At 45.6% G+C, this 12531-nt stretch overlaps 1 protein-coding gene across 1 annotated transcript; it reads right to left on the bottom strand.

The window, feature by feature from the left end:
• Window positions 1-5096: 5096 nt before the first annotated feature.
• Window positions 5097-6032, bottom strand: LOC137144851 (olfactory receptor 5V1-like). Its single transcript, XM_067535338.1, has one exon. It carries the CDS (start codon window positions 6030-6032, stop codon window positions 5097-5099), a length of 936 nt encoding a protein of 311 aa, XP_067391439.1.
• Between the last annotated feature and the right edge of the window lie 6499 nt (window positions 6033-12531).

The following is a 12531-nucleotide window of genomic DNA, read 5'->3' as shown; positions in this document are numbered from 1 at the left end:
ACTATGGGACTTTGTTGGGTTCAGGGTGTCCCATGGGAATCAGTCCATTTCAAATAAAGAAACTTTGCACAAACTTCATTAGAGGTTTCTGTCCAATTGACTGTGTTAACTAGTGGTTGGGGAGTTAGGGTCATTTTTTTCTAACACAAATGAATTTCAATGAGTGTTAGGCACCAAGGGCTAGATTCACAAAGGTATCTAACAGCCCTTTGAGGCATCCAAATCCCAGAATCAGGCACCCCTGGGTTCACAAAACTCCAGCTCATCTGACCCCAAACTCTGTAGGCATCTAAATTCAGTCAACACATTGATAGCTGCAGTAAAGGCTCCCTGGACACCTATATTCCTGCGTCTGACCATGCAGGCTGCAGCCTCACTCCAGGTATCCCAGCACCTAAGTCGCAGAGCAGTGCACCAATGGAGAGAAACAACAGGCTTTCCTCCAGCTAACTCACCGTTGGAGCCTGGTCAATTGAGTTAGCGGTCAGCTTATCTTCTGGAGCATGACCCCACAGGCCATCTCACACAAGGCAAGCAACCGGGGCAGGGGAAGGCTGTCTCTCATCACTTTTAGCCCAGTGGTTAGGCGCTTCGCTGAGCGGTGGGAGACCTCTGGTTCCAGTCTGCCCTCAGCCCGATGGGGGGGAAGAAGGGAGTTGAATGGCTCTCTGCCACCTTGCACATGAGTGCCTGGACCACCTGGCTATGGAATACTGTGATGCAAGTCTCCCTCGGACTGTCCCGTTCACACTGTTCCATGGTGGATTAAATAATGAGAGAGAGAGAGAGAGAGAGAGACAGCATGTGCGCAAATGACTCTGCGGCCTGGTGGTTAGCACATTTATGGTGAAGGAGGGAGAAGGGGGGCTTGAACAAGAGGTCTAAGGGCTGGGTTAAGACTAGTAAGTGCAGTCCTTGGCCACTGCCTCCTCCTCCCAAAAACAGATCTAGGTGCCTAATGCCAATGGAGTGTTTGCATCTGAGATTCCAAAGCAGAGGGATGTGCCTCCCTGCAGCCCAGATTTAGGCACCTAAATCCCAGAAAGGGACAGAGCTTAGGACACACTCCCTCCTCAGCATCTCCCACCAGCTAGTTCAGGCGACGAGCTGGCTTTCGTGAATCCCATTCTGAGGTGCCTCTCTCTCCCCATTCATTGCGTAAGGAGTCTGGGCAGCAAACTCCGGCTTGGTAACCCCGTGATTTTCTAGGCCACCTAACGGTTATGCATGGTGATGCTGAGTACCAGGATGTCTAAGTCCCATCGTGAAACTAGCCACAAACTCTGCTGATTTCAATGGGAGTGAGGTGCCTAAATACTTCTTAGGAGTGGGGCATTAATCACGCTGAGCATGACCCACAAAATTATTGCTGGTGATGATTCCCCACAAATATCTTCAGTACCCCTGCAGTACCCAAGGCAAATAAATATTCACAGATACCAAGGCCAGAAGAGACAACAATGATCATTTAGTCTGCCCGCCTGTATAACACAGGGAGGAGAACCACAACCTAATTCCTAGAGCAGTTCTTCTTGGAAAAGAAGTTCCAACCTTGCTTTAGCAAGTGTCAGAGATAGAGAATCCACCACGACCCTTGGTAAATTGTTCAATGGTTAATTTACCCTCATCATGAGAAATCCGCGCCTCATTTTCCAGTCTAAAATCATTTACATTCAACTTCCAGCCATTGGATCATGTTTTACCTTTGTCTGCTAGACAGAAGAGCCCATTATCAAACATTTTACTAAAGAATGTGTCTGAGTTGTTCATAGCTGCCTAGGGGATTTGAATGTCAAGTTTTATTGACTATGGTATGACAGATTTGGAGCTGCCTGTAATGATTTATGAATACTGTCTCTTGACTAGGTTATTATGATGCTTACTCCATGACTATATTGAGTTAATTCACTAGCAGGATTGTCCAGAAAAGCACTCAGGAAGAGGGATGGGGGTGGATCCTGATATACACCTCCCAACAAATTTTTAGAAAATGCAAGAGCCATTCACTGTGAAGCCCTGACTCACCCACTTCCTTGGGCCTACCAGACCAGATTCCCCATGAGTGACTCAGTCCCTGAAAGGAGAGGGATCAAAATATTTGGGAGAGTTTAACAAAACATACAATCCCTGTCGAAGACACAAATTTGTGAGCTAAAGAAATACCCGTGCTTGCTATGTGCCTATGCAACTGTAATTTGGCCCCTTCATCAGTGTTATGATACAGTCTTTAATTACATGATCACATTTCATTTCCATGTTTCACTGTGGGGATTTTGGTGTAATTTCCTAGGTGTCTTAAGAAGCAAGAAAAGAAAAGAAAAGGGGAAAAAAAAAAAAGAGAGGTATCAGATCTTATGGTGCCATGCTGAATCCCTCATGGTGCATCTGCAGGGCTGCAACCTTCAGATCTACAGCACAGACATCCTATATGGGAGCTAACACGGTACCCGATAGTAGTAGTAGGTTGTCATCCCTTATATGGGCTAGCCACTAGAGGGAGATGAGCCATGCACCTTACCAGTGTTATCACAGCTCTTTGCTAACAACAAAGGAATGGCAAGATCCAGGAATCCTGGGTTCTGGTCCAAGGTCGGAGGGGAAGTGCTCTCTAGTGACCCTTCTGCCTCTGTTTTCTCCAATCCTGGCCCCTTTGGTCCCCATTCCCCCACAAGTCTGAGCCCTTCTGTCCCCGCCCCTGCACCGTGTCCGTGACCCAGTCCCAATCCTCTTCTTCTGCTCTTATCACCTTGGCATACTGACAGTCTTTCCCCTTGGCTCTACGTTCCGGTCCAAATCTCCCATCCTCTCCTCACTGCAACTTATCCCAGTCTCCTTCCCACCCCATATGTTGTCGATCCCAGTTCCAGTGACACAACTCTGCCTGCCCCCAAACTAACCCTGACTCTCATCCCGTTGACTACAGCGTAATTCCTCAGGATATGCATGCGGGTGAGTGAGTAGAGAAGTGGCCCAACTGAGTCAATAAAGTTACTCCTGATTTATGTTGGGGTGAATGAGCTCAGAGTCAATTCCACTTCGGTGGCAACAATGTACAGAACCTGGCACAGGGTGGCCCTAATCTCTGATTAGAAATTAATAATAATAGCGGCATTCACCCCTCTGCAGAGAGGCAGCAAAAGTCTAGTCACCATTTAAACCCCACCTAAGCCCTACAAAATGGGATGTAAATGGTGCATAGCCAAGTCTGAAGTTCCTCCTAAGGGCATGTCTACACTGCCAGACCGACCCCTCGTGATCGACTGAGTGGGCAGTGGAAACCCACTCCATTGACCCTGGAAGCACTCTCCAGTCGACGCTGTAAAGCCACCCCCGTGAAAAGTGTAAGGCTGCGTCGACCGGAGGGCGTTTCTTGTCAGTGCAGAGCAGTGGAGATGCCGCAGTCAGTCAAAGTTAGTGTAGCTTTGGTATCTCCCGGCAACTTACTGAGTAGCTTAATTAAAGGATCAAAGGAAGGATGTGGACAAGTTGGAGAGAGTCCAGAGGAGGGCAACCACTAATATGGATGGATGGGATGGATAGATAGATGGGATGGATGGATGGGTGGGCAGGCAGGTGTTATGCCAGGCACCGCTGCTCACAGCTGCCTGCAGGTTCTGGATACCAGGTGAGGAATAAAAACACGCCCACACCAGTTAGGTGCACTTATCTTTAATCACGGCATACGCTCCGAACAGCAGAGGGAGACCCTAGCAAGCGGCTCTGCGAAATGTGCTGCAGGGGATCGGTGCCAGGCACTCCAAGTGGACTCATGGCCAAGTCTCATTTAATTACTTGCATTTCAGGCTTTTATACAGCATAGCATGTTTACTCTAAGGAACCACAGAAATTGGCTTATGTACAACAACTGACCTTGCTCGCACTTCGTTTTCCTTAACACAAAGTACAACCAGATAACAAATTACAAAACAACTTACATAACCTATTTACTCCTCAAGCGGCCCTAATCAACCCTGCCACATCACTATCTCAATCGCATCACAATATATCTTCCGCAGACCCTCACTACAGCAACAAAAATGATGAGGGGGCTGGAGCACAAGACTTATGAGGAGAGGCTGAGGGAACTAGGCTTGTTTAGTCTGCAAAAGAGAAGAGTGAGGGGGGATTTGATAGCAGCCTTCAACTACCTGAAAGGGGGTTCCAGGGAGGATGGAGCTAGGCTGTTCTCAGTAGTGGCCGATGACAGAACAAGGAGCAATGGTCTCAAGTTGCAGTGGGGGACGTCAAGCCTGGATGTTAGGAAAAACTTTGTCACTAGGAGGGTGGTGAAGCACTGGAATGGGTTACCTAGGGAGGTGGTGGAATCTCCATCCTTAGAGGTTTTTAAGCTGCAGCTTGACAAAGCCCTGCCTGAATTGATTTAGCTGAGGTTAGTCCTGCTTTGAGCAGGGGGTTGGACTAGATACATCCTGAGGTCCCTTCCAACTCTAATATTCCATGATTCTATAATACTAATGAATTGTTTGCAGGACAGTGAAATGATTAGTCTGTATTTTCCCAGAGACATTGAATTAAGGGTGGACTCTCTCAGATCTTGGACCTTGGACAGTGTGGTTTGTGGGTAATGCCATGAAAACCCAACCAGCTCCCAACTTCGGGAGATAGGGTGGGATCCACCTAACTAGATAGGAAAGGTAACTATTGATAAGAGTAGACCCAGGTTCATATTTTGTTTTGCTTCGTAACCATGTGTTTCCACCACTTCCCCTGTGTTTAATCCTTACCCTTTCTGATATAAATCTCCTTTTGGTTTATTGTACGTGCTCACAAGTGCTATGTGGTATGCAGGAGCGCTGGTTAAAGGTGAAACTGATAAACTGGGATACACGGCATATCTGGCTGCATAGGATCGGGAATTTCTGTGAATAGCCAGTGTTGGTGGAATTATTCAAAGAGGCTTAAGGACTGGTGGTAACCTGCAAGGCGAAGTTAGGGCTGGCGTAGCTGAGAGGAAAGTGCTTGAGTGGCTGAAAGGTGGATGGTATCATGAACTGGCACCCAGATATCTCATGAAAGACTCCCTCTCATTTAAGGCAGGGGGTAACAAGGTGACCCACAGTCCTCTCCGTCCCTGTTTACCGCTTGAGAAATACGTTTGAGGTGATCGCCCTCTTCAGGGCTTTCTTGATATCTTTGCTTCTCAAGCTGTAGATAATGGGATTTAATGTGGGCGTCACCACGGAGTAGAACAGGGCCAGGAATTTGTCACTCTCTGGGGAGTAGCTGGACCTGGGTCGCAGATACATGGCGCTGGCGGAGCCATAGAAGAGCATGATGACAATGAGGTGGGAGGAGCAGGTGGAGAAGGCTTTGCGTCTGCCTTGGGATGATGTGATCTTCAGGATGGTGGAGATGATGTGGATATAAGACCCCAGGATCAACAAAGAAGGGATCAGGGTAATTAACATCCCGGCCGCAAAGACAGCAATTTCATTCATGGAGGTGTCTCCGCAGGCCAGGGTCAAGAGGGGAGGAATGTCACAGAAGAAGTGGTTGATCCGGTTGTGCCCACAGAAGGGCAGGGTGAAGATGAGTGAGGTCTGCCCCAAGGAGAGCAGCAAACCACTGACCCACGAGCCTGCCACCAGCTGGACACACCGTTGCTTGTTCATGAGGACCACGTACCGCAGAGGGTTACAGATGGCTAAGACACGGTCGTACGCCATGGCAGCGAGGAGGAAGCATTCGGTGGTCCCTAGGGAGAGTAGGAAGTACAATTGGGCAGCACAGCCATTGAAAGAGATGGTTCTGTCCTGCGAAAGCAGGTTCTCCAGCATCTTGGGGATAGTGACTGTGGTGTAACACATGTCAACCCAGGACAGGTTGGAGATGAAATAGTACATGGGGGTGTGAAGGGCCGGGTCAAGCCAAACTGTGACACTGATGAGGATATTCCCCATCAACGACACCATGTACATGATGAAGGTCACCACAAAGAGCAAGTTCTGAAGTTCTGCATGCGTGACAAACCCCACCATGACAAACTCAGTAGTCTGATTTTTATCTTCCATGTGCCTGAAGAGAGAAACACATTGAAAAAAATGACTAACAATCACTCTCATCCAACACCAGACTGAGTGACTGATTATTATTCTGATGACAATAACTTTGATGATTTATAACGTGTACACAATATTCTAGGAACATTTCACCAGCTTTAAAAATATTGTGCCTTCCATGTGGAACAGTTCCAGAGGGGTAGCCGTGTTAGTCTGTATACAGCAAAAACAATGAGAGTTCTGTGGCACTTTAAAGACTAACACATTTAATTTTTGTAGGCATAAGCTTTTGTGAGACTCAGCTCACTTCGTCAGATGCCGAGGTAGAATGATACAGTAAATAGGAAACATAGATATTCAAGTGCATAGAGAACAATGAGGGAGGTGGATGAAAGCCAGGTACTTGAGGGCTAATGATAGTCATTGAGTAGGAGGTGAAGATGGGTGAGCAAAGCAATTACCTCTTGTAATGAGAGAGCCATTCCAAATCTCTGTTTAAACCCATTTTTAACGTGTCAAGTTTGCAGATCATTTCTAACTCAGCAGTTTCTCTTTGAAGTCTGTTTTTGGAGTTTTTTTGGAGAAGTACGGCGACTTTCAGGTCAGTGACAGTGTGCCCTGGGAGATTAAAGTGTTTTCCCACTGGTTTATGGAAGTTATTATTTGGTATGTCTGATTTGTGTCCATTTATCCTTGTGCGTAGTGATAGTCCAGTTTGGCCAATGTACATGGCAGAGGGGCATTGCTGGCACATGATGGCATATATAACATTAGTGGATGTACAGGTGAATGAGCCCCTTATGGTGTGATTGATGTGGTTAGGACCAGTGATGCTGTCACTAGAGTCGATGTGTGGGCAGAGCTGACAGTGGGGTTTGTTGCAGGGATAGGGTCCTGGGTTGGACTTTTTGTAGGGTGTACGGTTGCTGGTGAGTATTTGCTTCAGGTTGGGGAGCTGTCTGTAAGCCAGGATGGGTCTGTCGCCCACTGCCTGAGCGGGAGACGGATCATCTGCTAGGGTAGGTTATAGATCTTTAATGATGTGTTGGAGAGATTTTAGTTGCGGACTGTAGGTGATAGGTCATCACTACGCAAAAGGATAAATGGACACAAATCAGACATAAAACATAATAGCATCCATAAACCAGTGGGAGAACACTTTAATCTCCCAGGGCACACTGTCACTGACCTGAAAGTCGCCGTACTTCTCCAAAAAACACTCCAAAAACAGACTTCAAAGAGAAACTGCTGAGTTAGAAATGATCTGCAAACTTGACACGTTCAAACTGGGTTTAAACAGAGATTTGGAATGGCTCTCTCATTACAAGAGGTAACTGCTTTGCTCACCCATTCTCACCTCCTACTCAATGACTGTCATTAGCCCTCAAATACCCGGCTTTCATCCACCTCCCCCATTGTTCTCTACGCACTTGTATATCTGTGTTTCCTATTTACTGTATCATTCTACCTCTGCATCTGACGAAGTGAGCTGAGTCTCACGAAAGCTTATGCCTACAAAAATTAAATGTGTTAGTCTTTAAAGTGCCACAGAACTCTCGTTGTTTTTAAAAATATTGTTCCAGTTCATGGCTTTTGTAAAAGGAAATCATGCCTCGCCAATATATTAGAATTCTTGAGGATGTCAAAAAGCATGTGGACAAGTGTGATCCAGTTGATTTAGTGTACCTGGACTTTCAGAAAGCCTTTGACAAGATCCCATGCCAAATGCTTTTAAGCAAAGTAAGCAGACATGGGGTAAAAGGGAAGGTTCTCTCGTAGATCAGTAACTGGTTTAAAGACAGAAAATAAAAGGGTAGGAATAAATCTCTCCTCATAGAGAAGCTGTTCCACTCCCCTAATCATTTTTGTTGCCCTTTTCTGTATCTTTTCCAATTCTAATATATCTTTCTTTAAGAGTGGGGGCAACCAGAACTGCAGACAGTATTCAAGATCTGAGCGTACCATAGATTTATATAGTGGCATTATGATATTTTCTGTCTTATTATCTATCCATTTCCTAATGATTCTTAATATTCTGTTAGCTTTTTTGACTGCACACTGAGCAGATGTTCTCAGAAAATTATTCATGATGACGCCAAGATCTCTTTCTTGAGTGGTAACAGCTAATTTAGACCCCATCATTTTGTATGTAGAGTTGGAATTCTGTTTTCCAATGTGCATTGCTTTGCACTTATCAACACTGAATTTCATTTGCCATTTTGTTGCCGAGTCAGTCACCCAGTTTTCTGAGATCCTATTGTAATTCTTCAGACAGCTTTGCTCTTAAGTACCTGGAGTAGTTTTGTATCATCTGCAAACTTTGCTGCCTCACTGTTTACCCCTTTTTCCAGATCATTTATGAATAAAGTTTACTTCTTGCTGAATCATCCTTCCAGATGTAGAGGCAATTGTCCTGGTCCCTTAAAGAACTCCTAACACATTTGTAATGACTCCTGACCTTAACGTACTGTCTCGGTACCAGACCCAGTTACAGTATGCATTTTATTAGGTGAAAAACAATTTGCTTTTCTGTAGCTGTTGCCTTTAACCATCTCAAAGCCCTCTAGAAACATTAGGCCTCCTCATAGCACCACTGGGCGGTAAGAGAGTAATGTTACATCTCTTCTCAAATCTTTGCAAAAGGTATCTGTTAAGATCATCTTCTTTCCCTTTCAGTCTAACCATGTCACCCACCTCCCCAAGCCTGCTGCTCTCTTTTAAGTCTGTCTCCGTGTCAGCCTCCAGCTCTGTGTATCTGCAGCTAACCATTTCACCCCTCCCTTTCAGCCCAGGGCACCTTTTTAACCTCTCAGTCTTTTGATCTCATCCCTATCCTCCAGGAGATAAAAACATTCTAACCTGGATGGTGCTAGCCCATAGATTCATCCCCCAACTGATGTCTCAGCCCATTGTTTGAAGCAGTTACCTGGGAGGGTGGTTTATCTGTGTCATTGTTTTACCCTTCCTGAGTTCCTTACCATTCCGCTTTTCCATCTTGTTTGATGTAACCATGCATTGAGTCTGGAAGAAACATAGACTTGAACAGGGAAACCAAGTCAGATACAATATTTCTCAGATCTAATACAGACATTTTCCCAGTTTGTCACACATTGATATATAATTGCATCATAGAATTTCTATTTATTTAGCCCTCCAGTCTAAACCAACCATAAGCAAGATAAGAATCAGTCCTTTCTACAGTCCTTTCTTGTCCTCAATATAGGAAGCAAATAACAACTTGTTACATGGGTAAAAGAAAGGCAGTCTCACCTTTACCATAAAATCACAGCGTTGATTAATCCAAGCATAAGGAATTTTCTTTGTTATTTAAACAATCACACAAAAGAAATGTGCATCTTCAAGACACGGCCACTATCTCTCTGTATTCATTGAGAGAGAAAACCAGAGCTCTCTCTTGCAAAGAAAGAAAGAAAGAAAAAGCTTTTTACACTTTTATGGTGCAACATGAATAATATTCCAGCTTTCTCCTGAAAATTTTTGCCATACTAAAATGAAGTTATAAGTCCAAAGTATCTGGCTGAGGAACCTGTATGCAGAGCCTTAAAGCGGCCATAGCCGATTCTGTTTGCCTATAACTGTGTTTACAGAGCAGCTGTAGCTGTTTCGTTCCCAGGATATTAGGGAGACAAGCTGGGAGAGGTAATATCTTTTAGTAGACCAAAGAAGTGCTCTGTGTGGCTCAGAAACTTGTCTCACTAACACAAGCTCGTCCAATAAAAGATATTATCTCATCCACCTTGTCTCTCTCTAACTGTTTAGTTTTTTATCTAAGATTTTCCTCACCTACTTTGCCTCACCTACCTGGGAAACATATCTGCAGATCTTGGACACACAGCTCTTGTGTGTCACAAGGACATTCTGGTCTCTTTATAACCCTTTAAAAAAAACACATCTCCAGGTTTTGACTGGGGAAATCAGACAATTAACGCTGCTTGTTAACACACGCTATCGTGCAGCACAAATGGGGTCGAGCCATTGCATCAGCCGTCCTGCTGGCTAGGAGTTTGAGCGCTAGCGTTTAAGGTGGTGCCAAACATATGTTGCCGAATGTTAAGCCAAAGGGTTGCAGAAGAATTTTTCAGAAGAATTGCTATTGATCAGTTGTTAGACACGTTTTCCCACCCCCCACTGAAGCTGTGAGCATGAAGCAGTGTCAGAGGCAAGGGTCCTGGCAGGATAAACAAGGAACCATATGAGCCATGGCACATCCTCAGAAAAGAATACCAAAGTCTTTGCTTACTTTCTGTAAGATCCTTTTTCAAAAGACACCCGCACTGGGCCGGATCCTGACAAATGTTCTGGATTTGGAATTCCATCTGGATCAGTGCCTTCGGGCTTTGGTTCTCTTTAAGCCTTTACTCAGGCAAAGCTCCCACTGACATCAATGGAGCAAAAACGCTCATTGAAGGCATTAGACTAAAACCCCCATTGAAATCAAGGGTTCAAAATGCTCTCTGAACTCAATGGACTAAGATGGCCCTGGAGATCAATGAATCCAAGCACCCATTTATTCCACTGAGAGATTCACCTTAGTAAAGACTGAGAAAAAGCTCACAAGGGACTTCAGAATTCAGTCCCTTGGGCAGAGGACTTGCCGCTCCATCTCAGGATTTAGCCCTTGATTGGAAAGAGGTGTGCGTACATTTTGACACTATCTTACACCCTTGTTCTGCCTAATGGAAAATTTGGCCATGGGCCCTTCTGTGGTTTCATACAGTCCCATCTGTATCTTCACTTGTCTAAAGCCCTGCATTCTAACCAAAAGAAGGCTATGGGGAGATATGATTGCTCTCTATAAATACATCAGAGGGATAAATACCAGGGAGAGAGAGGAGTTATTTAAGTTCAGCACCAATGTGGACACGAGAACCAATGAATATAAATTGGCCCTCAACAAGTTTAGGCTGGAAATGAGACAAAGGTTTCTAAACATCAGAGGAGTGAAGTTCTGGAACTGCCTCCCAAGGGGAGCAATGGGGGAAAAAACCGAGCTGGCTTCAAGACTGCATGCCATTACAGGCTCTCCCATCCTATCAGACCCTCCATACATTTATCAAGCTCAGTCTTGAAGCCAGCTCGTTTTTTTCCCCCATTGCTCCCCTTGGGAACTTCACTTCCCTGATGTTTAGAATGGCTGGAGACAGGACACTAGACGGTGCGGGCTCTGAGTTACTATGGATAATTCTTTCCCAGGGGTCTGGCTGGTGGATCTTGCCCACATGCTCAGGGTCGAATTCATTGCCATGTTTGGGGTTTGGGAAGGAATTTCCCCCCACGCCTGGGTCAGATTGGCAGAGACCCTATGGGTTTTTTTTACCTTCCTTTGCAGCATGGGGCACGGGTCACTTGCAGGTTTAAACTAGTGTAAATGGCGGATTCTTTGTAACTTGACATCTTTAAACCATGATTTGAGGACGTCAGTAATTCAGACAGAGGTTGGGTCTATTACAGGAGTGGGCGGGCGAGGTTTTGTGGCCTGCGTTGTGCAGGAGGTCAGACTGGATGATCATGATGGTCCCTGCCAACCTTCAAGTCTCTGAGTCTGATTCTTTCAGCAGTGGGTAGCTGCAGACCAGTTTCAATTTTCAGCTCACCTAGTCACATGGTGCTGGGTTGATCATGTGGACTTCTCTTTAATCTTTCCTAGTGAATGTGAACACTAGGTCACAGTCCATCCGTAACGGTGGGAGCGCTACCTCCCCGCCATCCGATTGCCATGCCACATGAGGGCCAGAGGTAAAGTTCGTAAATCTCGTTGGGGTTATTTAGTCCAGAAGGTTCGTCAGATACATACTTAGGATATCTTTACATACTCTTACTAAGGAAATGTTGGGGGAGGGGTTAATATTCAAATTGCTCTGAAAGCCACGTGCAGGTCTAGAAATCTGTGAGGAAAGATTGGAAAAACTGGGTTTGTTTAGTCTGGAGAAGAGACAAGCGAGTGGGGACATGAGTGCAGGGGGCTGGACTAGAAGGCCTCCTGAGGTCCCTTCCAGTCCTATGATTCTATGCATGGGGAGATTTTTCTTCACAGCCAGTAAGCTGCAATAGGTTCCGGGGTAGAGTTTGTGGTAGAAAATTTGGAGTAATTTGATCCAGGGGTTCCCACTATGCAACCCTCTATAGTATGAGCATCTTTTCAATGTACAGACAGCTCTCAGATCCTCAGGCATAGTGAGATTGTCTGAGATAGTGCTATGTCACAGCAGGGGCAAGGCTGTATGTCCTAATGCAACTTCTGGGTCATTCGGTAAGTGAGCTGATCTTAATACTCGTATCACTCTAAACCCAACCTACGTTGCCGTAGCCTGACGGTCTTGAAAACTGGTATTCCACGAGAAGGGCCATGGCAGCCTTTGGGAAGGAGAACGCCTGTTGAGATGAACGAGTCAGTTTACACCTCCCCACGCCCTTGTGGGGTCTCACTCAGGTGAGAACATCCCATTGAGACGAATGGGTCACTTCACGTCTCTGTGAACGTCCTATGCTG

The sequence above is a fragment of the Emydura macquarii genome, unplaced genomic scaffold (genome assembly GCF_026122565.2).
Source record: "Emydura macquarii macquarii isolate MOO-44397 ecotype Brisbane River unplaced genomic scaffold, CSIRO-AGI_Emac_v2 contig_3487, whole genome shotgun sequence".
In the NCBI taxonomy this organism is placed as follows: domain Eukaryota; kingdom Metazoa; phylum Chordata; order Testudines; family Chelidae; genus Emydura; species Emydura macquarii.
Note: the sequence above shows the minus strand (reverse complement) of the source record. Positions and strands in the feature narration are given on the sequence as shown.

Coding starts and splice junctions, on each gene's coding strand:
- LOC137144851 (XM_067535338.1), bottom strand. CDS start 6,032: ATGGAAGATAAAAATCAGACTACTGAGTTTGTCATGGTGGGGTTTGTC.